The 15,950-nt window shown below is 42.2% G+C and overlaps 1 protein-coding gene and 1 long non-coding RNA gene across 13 annotated transcripts in view; one reads left to right on the top strand and one right to left on the bottom strand.

Moving 5' to 3' along the window:
- SCHIP1 (schwannomin interacting protein 1) overlaps window positions 1–15,950 on the bottom strand; it is a 716,991-nt gene that overhangs the window by 49,392 nt on the left and 651,649 nt on the right. Inside the window, exon 1 of one of the 12 annotated variants that reach the window (XM_072807888.1) lies at window positions 3,361–3,631. The exons of the other annotated variants lie outside the window; for them this stretch is intronic. Within the exon in view, the coding sequence (XP_072663989.1) occupies window positions 3,361–3,390 (30 nt within the window). The 5' untranslated portion in view covers window positions 3,391–3,631. Of the gene's footprint in view, window positions 1–3,360; window positions 3,632–15,950 lie in introns of those variants that run through there. 12 annotated transcript variants of the gene reach the window in all.
- LOC140622222 (uncharacterized) lies at window positions 721–15,394 on the top strand. Its single transcript, XR_012021972.1, has 3 exons — window positions 721–834; window positions 1,358–1,469; window positions 15,155–15,394. It is a non-coding gene; the product is annotated as an uncharacterized lncRNA (long non-coding RNA).

Raw genomic sequence — 15,950 nt, 5'->3', positions numbered from 1 at the left:
ATGAAAACAGTGCAGGCTAATGGTGGATGTGTGTGGGGTGTGAGGTGGGGGGGGGGTGGTTAGAATAAGGCTGAAAGATATCCCAGTGGCTATCAAAATATAAGAAACCACGATGGCCACAGTATGTTTACAATGCCTTTTTTTCTTATTTTATTTTATTATTTTTAAAAGATTTTACTTATTTATTCATGAGAGATGCAGAGAGAGAGAGGCAGAGACACAGGCAGAGGGAGAAGTAGGCTCCATGCAGGAAGCCCAAGGCGGGACTCGATCCCGGATCCCAGGATCACGCCCTGAGCCGGAAGCAGACACCCAATCACTGAGCCACTCGGGTGTCCCTTATTAGTCAATTTTACACAGAGCAGGCATATCCATCCGTATGACTTGAGGGTTTGTTCTAAGCACTGGGAAAGCAGATGAATATGAATACGAACACCCCTGCCCTCATGGAGCTTACATAAAGTGAGGGAGACAGTGACTAGAAAATATGTAAAATATGTATCTGATAGGTGGTGATGAATGCCAAGTGTAAAAGTAACTTAGACAAGTGCGACAGAAACACTGGGATAGAACTGAGGAGGTGGAAATTGACAGGGTTAAGTCCAGAGAAGGCCCTCGCAAGAAGGTGGCGTTTCAGCAACGACCTGAAGGAAATGAGAGAGTTACTAACAGGAAAAATACAGGATGCCAAGTTGAATTTGAATTTCAGATAAACAGAGGGCGATATTTAGTGTAAGCATGTTCCAAACACTGCAGATTATTTGCTAAATCTGGCAGCCTTACATGGGAGTACCTGGGGGAAGCATACAGCAGCAGAGGGACAGCAAGTTCAAGGTCAGTCTGGCATAGCAGGAGGGGAGTGAAAGGCAAGGAGAATGTGGAAAGTCCCAGAGGAAGCAGGGGCGAGTTGATCCAAGGCCCTCAGGGCCAGGAACCTGGAAGGATGTGGGCTTTTACTCCGAGGAGGAGAATTTTGAGATGAGTGACATGCTTTGACTTAGGTTTTAATAGGTCATTCTGGATACTGGGTTGAAAATTAGACTACAGTGGGGGGCAGGGGAAGGGTAAGAGCAGGACCAGTTAGGAGGCTGTTAATGCTCTGATGATGATTGTAATAATAACATACACCTAGACATATGCACCAAAATGTGCATTTAATTTTGGGGGAATGGGCCCTGGAGCTCCATTCATGGACTCTGCATTAAGAAAACTTGGTATACATTTATGAGAAGAAAGAAATCAGTCCTAGAAGTAAATCCTACTTACTCACTAAAAATGCCACCCTACGGAATTTGCTCTAATCACTGCATTTTCATCCTTAAAAACAAACAAATAAATAAGCTTTCATCTGAAAAAGGGCAAGGTTTCTGAAAAACATCATACTGTCGATATTACCAGTGACTATGACAACATCAAGCCAAGGACATGGAGAAACTGCCCTTTCTGAATCCAATCACGTGTGGTGCCAGGTGAGTTCTAAAACTAAGGTTTCTAAGTAGATTGAGATTTGGATTCACGGTTAATGTTTCTGTTTTTTACTGATTTATGAATAAAGGGAGGGTGTTTCAAAAGAATAAATGAAGGTAGTTGTATTCCAAAACCTCAGGGAGATACAGAATCTACTGACTCTTATTATCTACCTAATACACTTAATTTTATTGTGCAAATAAGCAAATATTTCAGAGCTATTAAACACACAATGGCAGTGTTATATGTTGTAGTTCATGCAAAAGAAAATCAATCTGTCTTTTTCAGAAGCAGTCGGCTAACAAAATCCCTTCTCCTCAGATGAAATTGCTGGTATCTGACCAATTTTTGACCTATAAAACCAGTGATTTCGGAATCAACATAATGAAAAGGTATAGAGGATAATCTCACAGTAGTCTGCCTTTCAAAAATTAAATTATATAGCTTCTCTGAAAAGAGAGAAGAAAAATTATTTTAATTATTATAGTAACTGAGTCACCTGGAGCCATGCCATAACTAGGTGAGGCTCTCCACAGAGGTGTGACATTCTCCATCCTCAACCTCTGTATTGTGTGTAAGTGAAGTTTTGGCTTTTCCTTGGCATCTTCCCTTTCTCAGGGGAAGAATTCCTGTGAAGCGCAAATCTCAATATTTAGGATCTCTGGACCTACATGTACTGTGAAATGAAAATCCAATAAAACAAGCCTGTAATGATAAAATTCCAGTCATGAGGCAGAGAGAAAAGTGCGTAAGTATATTTCCTAGGTGCACTGGACTTCGCTGAGAAACCGCTGTCCTGAGCCTTGTGAAATGTAGGATTCTGTCCCCATGCGTTTACCTCTGGGAAACCTGACCTAATGAGAGACACCTGCTTGTCTCAGGTAACCCAGCCCACAGGAGGAAGAGGTGTTGTTAAATTACAGAATTGGTCCCTTAGAGCTTCTGAACTCGGTCAGCTGGGTAATACCCGAATGGTAACCACCCTGGACTTGGATTAGCCATGCTGTCCGCTGCAAAGAGCAATTACTCTGAGAACATTCTCGTCTGCTTACAAGGAGGACCCTTTCAATGTAGCCTGGACAGTCCAAGTCGCAGGAAGGAGTTATTCCCACTGTAGTTCTGGTCTTCCGAAACCGTCTGCTTAATTTAAAACTCCACACAGCAGATTAGCACAAAGATGAATATGGAACACTAAAAAATTTTCCATGTGGAGTTTTTTTTTTTTTTTAATGCATGTCAGCACCTTCATTCTTATGGACTCACCGCTGAAAGCAACATGCTAGTAAAAACAAGTTGGGGGAAGACATGCAAGTGCAACTTCGCACATCAAGTGCCTGCTGGCCGGATTTTCCAAACGGTTTCTCAGGTCATCAGTGACTACTTCTTAGGTACATAATTTCCTTAAAGATCATCCTATGCACTGGATGTCAAACAACTCCCATCCTACGCAGCGAGCAAAGCAAAAAGACCAAAAACAAAAAACAATAAAAAAAAAAAAACCAACAACAACAAAACGCATGTTGCAATGGCCCCCGGGTGACTACTGGCCAGGCTTCTCCGTCCGTGAAGCTCCCCCCCACCCACCCCCCCAGATTCAATCACAGTTTACAGCAGTCCCTCTTATTTGCACAGACACAGGGAGCGTGCAAAAAGCACGGATCACCTCCGCGGATTTCACAATACGCTTTAGAGGCCAAGGAAGCAGCGCTTTCTGCCCCACTGCTCCCCGGAAAACCTCCTTGCGATTCAGGGACGGTGGGCGAGGAAGGCCGGGCGCAGGGCGCGGCGGGCTCCCCCCTGGAGCCCCGGCGGGAGGCAACCTGCTGCTTTGGGGAGAGGCAGGAGGCCTCCTCCGGCGACGGATCCCGGCCTCGCCCGGGGCTCGGGTCTCACCTGGTACGAGCAGTTGTCCTGGTGGACCATCTCCGTGCATCCTAGGGCCCACACCCCGGCGCGGCACGGCGGGGCGAGGCCGCGGGGGCGGCGCGGCGGGGAGCGGGCCCGGGGGGCGCAGGGGCTTCCCCGCGGCGGGGCACGGGCACGGGCACGGGCACGGGCACGGGCACGGGCGCGGCTCGGCCGAGCAACCTGCGCGGGCCCGCGAGCCGCTCTGCGCGGGGCCGGCGCTCGCCAACATGGAGCTGCGCCGCGCCGGGGGAGGGGGCGCTCATCGCGGCACAATCAGCCAATTATACGATCGGCACAAAGAGGAGGCTCGGGCTGGGGCCGCCGTGACCTTCTGGTGCCGCGTGAAGGCGGGGAACCGATGTGGAAACACTCTGGTCCCCGCGGAAGGGAGGGAGGCCGGCGACGGAGACGGCGCCACACGGGCACGCGGGGATGCTGCGGCCGCACGCGCGGGGCCCGGGCAGCAGCATCCCGCAGGCGGCCCCGGGGCTCCTGGCGCCTCGGAACAAGGCCCTGCTGAGGCCTGACCCCCAAGGGGCGTGTTTGCGTGTTGAGTTTCGGAAGTGTTTGTCAACTTTGTAGCTCAAAGGAGGGTTATTTTGTGATTCTTTGGATCCCATCCCCCCCCCCCCCCCCCCCAACCTCTTGCTCCTTTTTGGCTTTGAGCTGCCTTTCAAGCCACCCACAAACCGAATGAAATAATCAGTCCTAAATTCCGTTTAGGGAGGGAGCTCCTTAAGGCAGGACAGTCGGTATCATTCATTCATTTCATGAAAAGGTGACTAAACTGCAAGTGTTTTTTTTTTAAATTTATTTATTTATTTATTTATTTATTTATTTATTTATTTATTTAAATAAAATCTTTTTTTTAAATTTTTTTTAATTTTATTTATTTATGATAGTCACATAGAGAGAGAGAGAGAGAGAGGCAGAGACATAGGCAGAGGGAGAAGCAGGCTCCATGCACCGGGAGCCTGACGTGGGATTCGATCCCGGGTCTCCAGGATCGCGCCCTGGGCCAAAGGCAGGCGCCAAACCGCTGCGCCACCCAGGGATCCCAATTTATTATTTTTTTAAGGTAAGGGTCTCTACCTAATCCAATGTCAGGACTTGAATATATAGACACCCCCATACAGGACATACGATCCTAGAGACAGATCATTCTACCTAAGAGTGTAATGGAAAGAATTCTGGACTGGGAGACGGTTGCTCAAAGGAAATACATGTTTTGGGCGTGGGTGGGGGGTGGCAGGGGGCGGACAATGTCTGAAATGCTTCGCAGAGTCATTCTGGGATTTTAGGATATATAGGAAGAAACAAGCTCTGTAAATTCTTGAAGCTAATTTAGTGACAGGAAATTAAGAAAATAAACACACACAAATAAAATTTGCTTATCTATATTATTCAGTTGCCACAGACAATTTGTTTTGTTGTTTTTTAATAAAATGGCCCTGATCACATAAATGGTACTCAGTGAAAACCTGACTGAATTTAAACCACCAAATTAAAAAAAGTCAATAGAGATGTTATTCTTAATTCATTTTTACCTATCTATATACTTCCTCAAAAACTCTTACTATTAACCACACAGTCTTCAGTATGCTACTGACAGAAAAACAAATACTTTATGCCTGAGGAATGAAATCAAGATGTTTGACAAGTTTTTGCATCAAGCCCAATCTTAAGGAAGGTGGGAATTTGTGGTAGGAATATACGGTGAAACACTTACAGTTTTGTAACAACACCTCTGTTGCTTGGGAGGAGAAAAACCAATTTTTTATAAATATTCTTAATATTCAATACTTGAGGTCCAAACAGGAGAAAAGTTTGCTACCTGAGTTCAACTCCAGGGACACGCTCACATGCATGGTTTCAGTCTCCTAGTCAGGGGAGTGAAAAAGGTGGAAAGGAAGGCCCAACTGATGATCTCACAGGTTGCTCCTTCAGCACTGGGTTCATGGGGTCCCAACGAAATGTGCTCTGGAGATGTACCCTGCAGAAGCTCACAGCCTTTCTCTGTGGAATACAGGAGAAAGATAAGTCCTGTGCCTGCAGGATTCTTTAAGCCTGTTCATTGGCAGGTGGCACAATGAAAGCTTGTTGAATGAAGCAGAAGCCTGAGCTAGATCCTGAGTCTTCTTAAATGTAGGATGAAGGAAAGGGGATGGAAACTTTTCAGGGAAAGGAAACAATATTCAGTACATCCTTGTCCCAAACTCCCATCCTTCTCTATTGAGTAATCCAACCACACAGGACAGAGAGACTTCTGGGTGGGCTGGGGGCTTGCTATATATACAACCACCGAGATAAAGATTCCGGAATCCTAAATATGTGTAAGGAAAAGTAGGTCATAGTAAAAGTTCCTTTTGCAAGCAAATAGATGAAATGAAAATCCCATACCTAATATAGAAGGCCTACCCCAACTTTCCAAGATAGAACAGCTTTAATTTCAAAGGCTGTCAAAACTACTCCAGTTACTACTTTGACAATCTATGACTTAAAGACTCAGGAACATGCTTTCGAGCTGTACAAGGCCTAAAAAGCCGCTTCCTGGACTGTTCTCTTCTGAAAACGAAAAGCTCTGGGATAGATTATATAAGCTCCTAAAAACATTTATCATGTGTTGTTAAAAAAAAAAAAAAGTCTAAACATGATCCCACACTTCACAGTTGCTGTTCCATAAATAGTGGAAGTGACTCAGAGGTGGCTCTGGGGAGAACAGATTTCTGACAATTGTATCCCAAATCCTGTCAAAAAACCCTCTCAAGCGGTATACACAAGATTAAAAAAAGTCATATATCAAACAAGCTTCTCTTTATAGTCATTCATTGGAAAGGACTTTGTGTTACAATTTAAATTATGATTTGCTAGTACAAAAAACTTTAAACAGAAACCAGCTGTTCCAAAAACATTTTAGCTATAATAACTTACCAAACTACAGTAACACTTGTTATTTTTGGACCAAAAAATATTGGCCAACTCTTTAAGTATGGTCCATGTAGCATAGACATTCTTTTTTCTTCTTAGGTCTACACAACTTTCCTTCCCATAAAAAGTATTGGGATTCAGATTTAGATGGGACCTTAAGAGATACACTGCTGTTTTCCAGATATGGAAAATGAGGCCTAGGAAGGTTGTGACATGCTCAAGAATATAAATCCTCCTTGTCCTCAAGCAACAACAACAAGGCATCAAAGTAAGAAAAAAAAAAAAAAACCCTCCAGATTTTCTAGGTTCATTTCTTGTGAATGTGTTCTTACTAAACAATGCTAAATGAAGGCCCACTAGATTTAGAGAAATAAACCTTTTTGACTGAGCCAATGTAGGTTGGCCTCAAAATTAAAATCTATCATAAAGTAAGAGGTTTAATTATGGCTCTACCAAAATCTGAATCAAAGGTATGCTTAAAAGGAAGAAAAATGAGAGTATTTCTTGATTAAGCTATTTTTGTGCCCCTAAGCAAACTCTGGTGTCTGTAAATCCAGGAAAGTACTTTTTTCAACGGTGGCAGGTAACAGCAATAGAATGAAGGAGATTTTTGGGGTAACAAATGTAGCGATAAAAAGTCACATCTACAGGTCATGCAAACATACAGTTTCAAAGTGAATTATTGGGATTAGGGGCCAACTTGGAGGGGGCATGGGGAATTTTCTGGCACAAGCTGTGTGATTTGATAAGGGCTTGGCTTACACAGGTGGGTACATTTGCCAAAACTCATTGAACAATACATTTAAATTTCGTACATTTCATTGTATGCAAAATTTCCCTGAAAAGAATAAAAAAGGTCTGGTTAGCAAATTTTGAACTGTAGTTAATGATACGCAGGCATTTGAAGTGCATCAAATAAATGAGATGAATTGATGGACAGAGGAGATGGTTTGATGGAAAGCTGGGACAAAGCAAGTTTAGTACAACTTTACCTGTAGAGTCTGGATGGCACATAAATGATTATTCACCTGAGAACTATGCAGTCTGAAAATGTTTGTAATGAAATTTTAGGAAAAAAACAGTTATGGGGGGGTGGGGAAGATGAGCAAGGAAGCCATTGTCTTAAGCATTGTCTTAAACTTTTAAGCTTTTCCTTAGGAATTTTGGGAAAGCAGGTGGACATTTTATATAGCTTTCAGCTGTGCTTCTTTCAGGACGATGGAAAAAAGGGAATTATAAGAAAAATAATTTCTGGCCACATCGAGGATACTAGGTCCTTGAAGGACGCACCCAAAGAACACAATCAGCATCACCAAGACAACAAACCTTAGAAAACGGCTCTTTAGTGTACAAACTACTTTCCTCAACACTTCCCTCAATTCTTACAACCTGGTAGTTGAAACGGATTTCTATTCTGTGGCATGTGAAAAAGTGTTTCTGTCCTGAAGGAGACTGGTAAGAGGAATAAGGCAGTACACACATGATTGTATGTAACGATGAATGGTTTATGCCTTCAAAGAGATCTTGTTGTCTGCTCATTAGGAATTCGGGGGAAGGAGATAACTCTCAGGGTAAGCCAGGAGGCTGCAATAATCTTGCTCATTTGGTTGTTCACTTCTTGAATATCTATCTTTTCTACTTCTAGATTAACGTTAAGTTTCCTTAGAACTTGGATCTTGCTTGGTTTATTCAGTGTTAATATCCCCAGCATTTGAAATAGTACCTGGCACATAACGGGCATTCAATCAATATTTTTTAAATGAATGTATAAATGACCATGACCTTCAGAAAGTCACCTCATTGATCTCCAGCCTCAGTTTCCTCTTCTAGCAATTGAGGATGTTAATTCCTTGTTCATTGGATTGCTGACAGGATGAAATGAGAATAACATGTAGAACAGTTCTTAGGTGCTCAGGAGAGGAACAGAAATGGATTTTTGCCCCTCTCCTAATAAAAGCAATGCAACAGGTCAAGAACAAAGAGAGGCCTGAATGATGGAGGTGATAGTGGGAATAGAAAAGAAGAGACAGCGACTCATTGCATGAGACACCGTGAAAAAGCGAACTGATGTATCCGGCCAGTGATCTGATGTGGGGAGTGAACAAGACAAAGAGTCATGAGGCTTTGAGACCAAGGCTGGAGGAAGACTGGAGCTATGCAAAGGAACAGGGAAGTCAGAAAGGGGACCTTGTTCTGAGGTGGGGGTGGGGGTTGGGCTGCGGTAATGAGTTATTTTCTTTTTCCCCATAAAGTTCTGAGTTGAAGGTATAGGGGGCAACTGGGGATGTAGAGAGAAGTCAGGCCAACAGGTAGAATTCTTTTTTTTTCAGGGAAAGGATAATTGAGCTGTAGAAAATTAGATGAAGGGAGAGACTGTAGAGACAGGGCTAGTAAGAAACAAAGACATCCCTGTGGTAAACATGATAATGACTTGCCAAAGTATGTATGTCCTGACCCCCACCCAGGAAAGGGGAATTGAGGTGGCCAATCTGCTGACCTTGAGATGGGAGATTATCCTGGTTTTCTAAATGGGTCCAATGTCATCACAAGGGTCCTTAAAAGTAAAAGGAGGAGGCCGAAGAGGAAGAAATAGAGAGAGGGTAGTGTGAGAAAGGCTCCGCCCAGTGTTGTTGGCTTTGAGGACAAAGGAAGCACTCAGAGTGTGGGAGGCCTCTAGAAAGGGAAAGGCCTCTAAAAGGCACACAGCCCTGCTGACATGTTGATATTAGTCCCATAAGACTCCTTATGGACTTCTGACCTCCAAAACTATAAGATAATTATTTGTATTGATTTAGTCACTAAGTCAGGGTAAATTTTTATAGCACCAACAGGAAATTAATACTAATCTTGGGTGAAAGCCCATATATACAGAACAAGAGAAAGCAAAACAAGTATAGTTAACAGGGTGAGATGAAAATGAAAACCAGTGTAGTGAGGGGCTAATGGGGGGGGGGGGTGCTGGCAGAGCTTGATTGCTTCAAATATTTTTCTGCAGGGAAGCAGATAAGACTAGTAGGTTGGAAGGTAAACACAACCAAGAGCCATTAGTTCTATTAGGAAGTCATCGGTTACTCTTGAGAGAATAATCTCAGTAGTAGTGTGTTAGGGTAGAAGCCAGGTCATAATTGGTTAAGAAGTCGAAGGACTGAGTAGAAAGCAGTTTGTAAGGAAGTTTGTTGATGAATTAGAGCATTAGGGTGGTAGATTGAGTGTATAATGGAATCAGAGTGACTGGTTGTGGCTGCTTTTTAAGACAGAGGAGACCTAAACATCTATGTGTTCAGCGGGGAAGGAGCTAGTGAGAAGGGAGAAACAGAAGGCAATGGGTGAAAAATAATCAAAAGGGCCAGGTCCTGGAGTTAGACCAGGAGCACATGGTGGGTCTTCATTCAGCCATGGACCTGAAGATATGATGAGCAAAGTTATGAAACAGTGTTGTGGAAGGAGGAGGTCATGGTGGAGATGGAGAAAGATGCAGGAGCACAGGTGGGGAGTATCTTTGGGCCGTTAAGAGGGCAGCAGGTAGTTAAGACCTGAAAGGCAAAGAGAACTTGAGTGGGATCAGAGAGTCTGGACCAATACAATACGGTGGAAAGCTTTTCCAAGAGATTTTGTAGGTAGTTTGCTGTATTACTTGAGAAGATTCAGTTAACTGTAGAAGAATAAGGAAAACAAATGGTACGGATGAAACTTATAGGAGGTGTTAAGAATAGATGACGAATATATAATAGCTTTTCAGAGATATGTGAAATGCGTAAGATGTTTAGATTTAGACAATGAGTAAGCAAGTAGACAGAGGCAGAATTCACCGTATGTGTTAAGTAAGTAATCTGGATGTGTTAGACATGGATCAAGCATGTGTGTGGGGGGCATAGAAAGACATGGAAAGAATAAAGAAGCACCTAATATTCACAACACACTAAATAGCCAGAGGCATTCAATATTTGTTAGATTGTACACTGTCCACTGGTGACATCCATTCTGGCCCATGTGTCGTCTGCCCAAGAACCGCAAATACAATCCATAGCTGCTCATCAGGAGAGGGGGCAAGCTACAGAGGAAGCCAGAGGAACTTGCCCCATGTCTCTGATAAAGCAAGTTGCCTGTCCATTGGCAGACACCTTTGTCTAATTGGGCCTCCTTTCTCAAACTTCAGCTCACAACCTTATCAATGACAGGGAAGGTGGCTGTGGCAGAAAGGCTGGACATAAAATAAGACTCAGGAAGTGTGGTCCAACATATGTCATACATCCTCATTTCCTTGCTTTTGGAGAGGCATTTTAAATTGATTCACTGAACTATGATTTGAGCATGTTGATTTGTCTGTGACTTCGGGGATAGAGTGCCTGTAATGGGCTTGGAGGCTCCTGTTGGATCAAGGTCATTTCTCACACAGCAGAGAGGATGCTTGGTATCAGGATATTCCCACATGCTCTGAGGCCCAGAAATGCGGAGTGAGAGAAGGACAAAAATGAGATGGGTTATAATGTTTTTAGCCTTATAACTATAAATAAGAAACTTACCTGGGAGTCTTACAGAACATTATAAACTAATTTACTCAAAAGTTTTGACTATTCTGACCCTGGTTACCTTTATATCAGGTATTAAAAAACAGTTTCCTGAGCAAATTATTAGTGTGAGTCAATGGTTGTCACTTCATTGTTTCTTTTTTTGAAGTATTAGAATCTGTTTTTAAAATGAAGATTGATAGGCAAAATAACAGATGTGTTTTTAATCAACAAAATTTTTAGCTCAAATTTTTAATATTTACCCATTATATCCTTTACTGGGAACATGAGGCTGTTGTGTTGTACATAAGTATTTGAAAACAGAATTTATAGATGTCAGTTAAAGTTTTATTCCAACTGTATTTTTACATTTATTTATTTATTTTGATTGCACCACATCTGGAGAATCTGGTTTCACAAAGATAAGTAGCATGGTGGCAGTCATTTTTTTTAACAGCTTATGTTGCAATCTCTGATATTTTTCATTAAATATATCTAGAAGCTTGAAAGTAAAGTAAGAAGAAATTTATTTCCAGATTGACTTAATAACAATATATAGCCACTGTTCACATTTGTCATAATGAACAGGTAAGAAAAGACACAGTGCAGTCCAACAGGTCATGTGTCTAGAACCAGACTTGCTCATTTGAGGTATGGGGCATTCACGTGGCATTGTGCTATCTACCTATTAGGCTTGATGAAGGAATGTGCCCAGTGGATTTGCTTGACCCCAACCTGGAACTGAACTGTGCTGGGCCCCTTGGGCATCTCAGATAATTTGACCTTCTTGGACACGCACAGGCATGACTTTTCAGCAAGACCAGTACAGAGATACCACCTATAAGTCAATGACACATTTCCGAGTTCAGTTTTAAGGACTGTATAAGACTACTTAACCTGGAGGGATAAATTAATATGCTGATGTCAAAAGAGGGTGGGGTAAAATACTTTGCATAGATATGAGGGAATGAATCACTACATTTGGGCTGAAATATTATATTCTTCTTACCACAGCTTTTTGGGACCACTTTTCTCCAAAAGCCTAAAGTCTCATAGACAATCTTATTTGTACTCTATTCAGAATTATTTTCACATCTCAGAACTCTTTTAATTACCAACTAGAATTTTTGGGGTACTGGGGATGAGGTATTTAGCAGCTCCAATAACAGGTGCAAGTGAACCTCTAAAAATATCTCCTGTGACCCTGGGTTTCTACAGACACAGTTTGAAACCTGATGCGTCAGGCAGTGCTATAGCAGGCAGCCTCCCTCTCCTTCTAGAATAATGCGATGGTTTATATTTCAATAGAATCTGCCAAAGTGCTTGTTTATTGGACACAGTCCTAGTCCTCTCCCCATAGTATTTTCTGGCCAATGCTGACTGAAATTTGCACGCTGTAGAAAAATAGTAACTGACTCAGATAAATTTGGGTGAAGTCTACATGGTTTCATCCCAAATTTATGTCAGTTTTTAAGGACCATTTCTTTTTGTCTCCATTTCCCAGCATTTGGAGTCCCAGAGAACAAACAGTGGCAAAAAAGTGAAAGGTAGTATAAACCTGCCAGGGCTAACACAAGACTTTCAAATAAAAATAAGTTGGTCTGTCAAGAGGAGTCAAGCCATAACTAGCACAAAGTGTGTGTGTGTGTGTGTGTGTGTGTGTGCACTCATGCACACAGGTGAAGCAGGGAGCACCATCTCCCTTCATCCTTCCAGGATTTTCAGTAGCCCAGACAGCTTCACCTACCCATACAAGTGCATGCAGCTACAGCACTCCTCGGGATCCCCCATCGGCAGAAAAGGCTGTTCATTTCTCCAAGGTGATGGTGGTTGATTTAAAACTAGGTTAACCCAGTATTAGGGAAGGCGACTGACCCTCATCTTGAGGAAAGGTGACCTCTAGTGGACAACTGTGTTTTTAAACCAGTTCCAATTGTGAATAGCATCAGAAAACAAAAATGTTAAAAAGTGTGCTTGATTGTTTTATTGGTCATTCAGTGATAATTTTAATACCAATTATAAACGTAAATACATAACTCTCCAGTGACATTAACCAAAGAGTTAAAAGTTACACTAATGCTTATACATCCACAGTTACAATCTTGGCTGCCTTTGATGGTTCTGGACTTGACAGAGCCTTGGATCAGGAGTCACAGACCTGGGTTCTGGGCTCAACTGTGCTTCTTGCTGGGCAAATGTGCTTGGACAACAGCTTCATATCTAAGGGTCTCTACTTGCTGGGACACCTGGGTGGATCAGTTAGTTAAGTGGCCAACTCTTTATTTTGGATCGGGTCATGATCTCAGGGTCCTGGGATGGAGCCCCCAGTAGAGCTCTGTGCTCAGCGGGGAGTCTGCTTGAGGATTCTCTTTCTCTCTCCTCTGCCTCCCCCCACCCTACTGCTTGCATGCATGTACTCTCTCTCTCTCTCAAATAAATTACTAACTAAATCTTTAAAAAAAAATAGAAGCCAAATGTTTGGACTCAGAAACTGTCATCTCCTTGAATCCACTACCCCCACTACTATTTTCAGGCTATCAAATAGCTATCTTTTAAAATTAAGTTTATTTTGTATCTTGAGGTTTCCAAATGAACAATAACAACAAAATTAGTATCATGGTACATATTAGCATTGGGTGAAGAGTCAACAAAAAACTACTAGATTTCAATTCAAAGTCTTCCCTCTATAAATGTAATAAGGGTAATGGCACTGATTTTTTTTTTCATTTTTACATTGTGGAAAAAATATTTCAAAAGCTAGGACATCAGTTTGTGATGAAATTTTAGTTTATTATGAAAATTAGCCACTATTTTCAAAAGATTTATTTCAAAGAGTAAAACAAAGTACTGATGAAAAAAGAGACATAATTTATATCATGTATCTCTTCTGCAAATTGCTCATCAACTGACATATTTTCCTAGTGTGTCACTGAACACAGGAAAGAGGCATAATTGATGATTAAACTCTATTAACATAACCTCTAAGGAACTATTAAAATTCTTTAGTGGTCCTTAAATCTTCTTGTTCCCCCCCACCCCGCCTCAATACAAGAGTAATTTTGAGATGCTATTAGTTATAATGGGATTTAGCGCTTAAGAGCTTCCTTAGGTATACATTCTCTAACCAGCTTTCCTGGGGCCAGTTAAGCAACAATCTGGAATTTACAATCTAACAGTCACTTCTTAAAAGAGGTGTTTGAGTGACTTCTATTTGCTAAAAGGTAGGAAAGCAGACATTGGTCTAAAAAGTTTTTCTGAAGTGTAATAAAGATGCTAGAACTTCATATAATGATTTCATACACTTACTACTTTATCTTAAAGCTATTAAATTATGAAAGTTTCTCATCTTTTAGAAATAAATTCTTTCCGAGGGTAAAGGTACTGGTTAGGAAATTACGCACCTCGGGACAGTGGACAATGAGTGGACTCATTCTTGGAGAGGAGGCTGAAAATCCATCATGGATTATTCATAAGCAGGAAAGGTAATGTGTGCATTAATCCCGACTCTTCTAAAACTCTCTAACTTAAGCCAGTTTTCCTCTGCAAATAGCAAAGAGAGCCTCTTTCAGAAACAAAGGCTAGGCCAACAAAATGTTCACTTATTGTGAGTCCCTGGTGTTTTCATTATTTATTGAGAAAGTCAAGATAGAAAGTTCTTTTGAGTCCAATGAATCCCTATCTCCTCACTGATACCTCTCCTCTCCCTTCATCTGAGACAGTAGAATTGGCTTGTTTTCATTCTTAACAGGCAAGCAGAGAAAAAAAAAAAAAAACCTTAGGAAAATAAAACACAATCCGTTATGACCAGACACCAACGCTTCCTCTGTCTCACGGCCTCTGACTTCGAGGGTAACTCTGAGGAATAGCAGCCAGCAAAAAAGGCACACATCTGCTTTGCAGACAGCACAGGAAACTTATACTGGTAGTTTAAGCTACTTGTGTTTTGTTTTGAGGTTTTTAAAATCAAATCCATTTTCCAAAGGATTAGAAGTGATCTCTTTAGCAGAGCTGTCACTACAACTAAGGTGATCAGACCTCTGGCCCTAATTTTAAATGGCATACATTAATCAAGCATCGTTTTAAAAGAAATTAAGCCTCATTCACTCACCCAGTCGCCCTGTTTGATAGCTTTGATAGCTTCATGCTTTTCAATTTAGTTCCCAAATTGTTATTTAAAAATTGAGCGCTTGCAGCCTTACCTTTTGTGAATTTGAAAAGCACTTCTAAAAACAAAAATCAGATTATGTCACATCTTGGTTTAAAACTCTTAGTGGGTTTCCCAGCAGCACATTAGGATGAAATATTTAGCATGTAATACTAATTCTCTATCCCTCCTCCCCTAGGTCCTGATCAACGCTCCAGACCTCCTTTGCACCGCTCACAATCCTGCTCCCTTCGCTCTGGGCGTACTGGCTGCCTTTCAGTTTCCTAGAAAAGCCGAGCTCGCCCCTGACTCAGGGCCTTAGCATGAGCTATTTCTCAACCTGACCATGCCTCCCTCTTTGCCCAAGTAACTTCTCCTGCTGAAAGTTGGAGGCCTTTCCCTAGCCCCCAGTCTAAATAAAGTCTGGCCTCAAATCTAATCAGCATGTTATGTTTTCTTTCCTAGTACTTACCACAATTTGTGTGTTAATGTTGACTTGCTCCACTAGCCTGAATGGTCCATGAGAAAGCAGAGGCCATATCTACAAAGTCTACTATTACAGATCTAGCATCTAGCACAGTGTCAGGCATATCTAGTAGGTGTTCAACCAATATTTGAATGAATGCATGGAATTCTCGAAGTTCTTTCAAGTCAGAGCCTTGGGCTCCAGGGCAGGTTTTGCCTGCATGCAGCTGGTATTAGCTCAATTCATTACTGCAGTAAAGCTGGTCAAGTGCCCATCTTGTCATGTCAAGACAGTGAAGCTTCACCTGGACGGCTAATGGCTGACGGCCAGCTTGTGAGCTAAACCTTTTGGCAAGATTTCCCTCCTCGCTGTGAAGTATAGCTTTGGCAGGCTCAGTGGGGCCCCCTCACCTTGCTGATGTGTCTCAGGGGGAGGACTGACCGGCCAGCTGAACCTGAGGGCAAATAATCATTTACAGATCCCCACATAAGGTTAACACGTTCTAAGCTGTTAATCCACCAGACTCTTG

Source organism: Canis lupus, chromosome 31 (assembly GCF_048164855.1).
Source record: "Canis lupus baileyi chromosome 31, mCanLup2.hap1, whole genome shotgun sequence".
Lineage (NCBI taxonomy): Eukaryota > Metazoa > Chordata > Mammalia > Carnivora > Canidae > Canis > Canis lupus.
The sequence above is the reverse complement of the archived record's forward strand: the minus strand, read 5'-3'. Positions and strand labels throughout refer to the sequence as shown.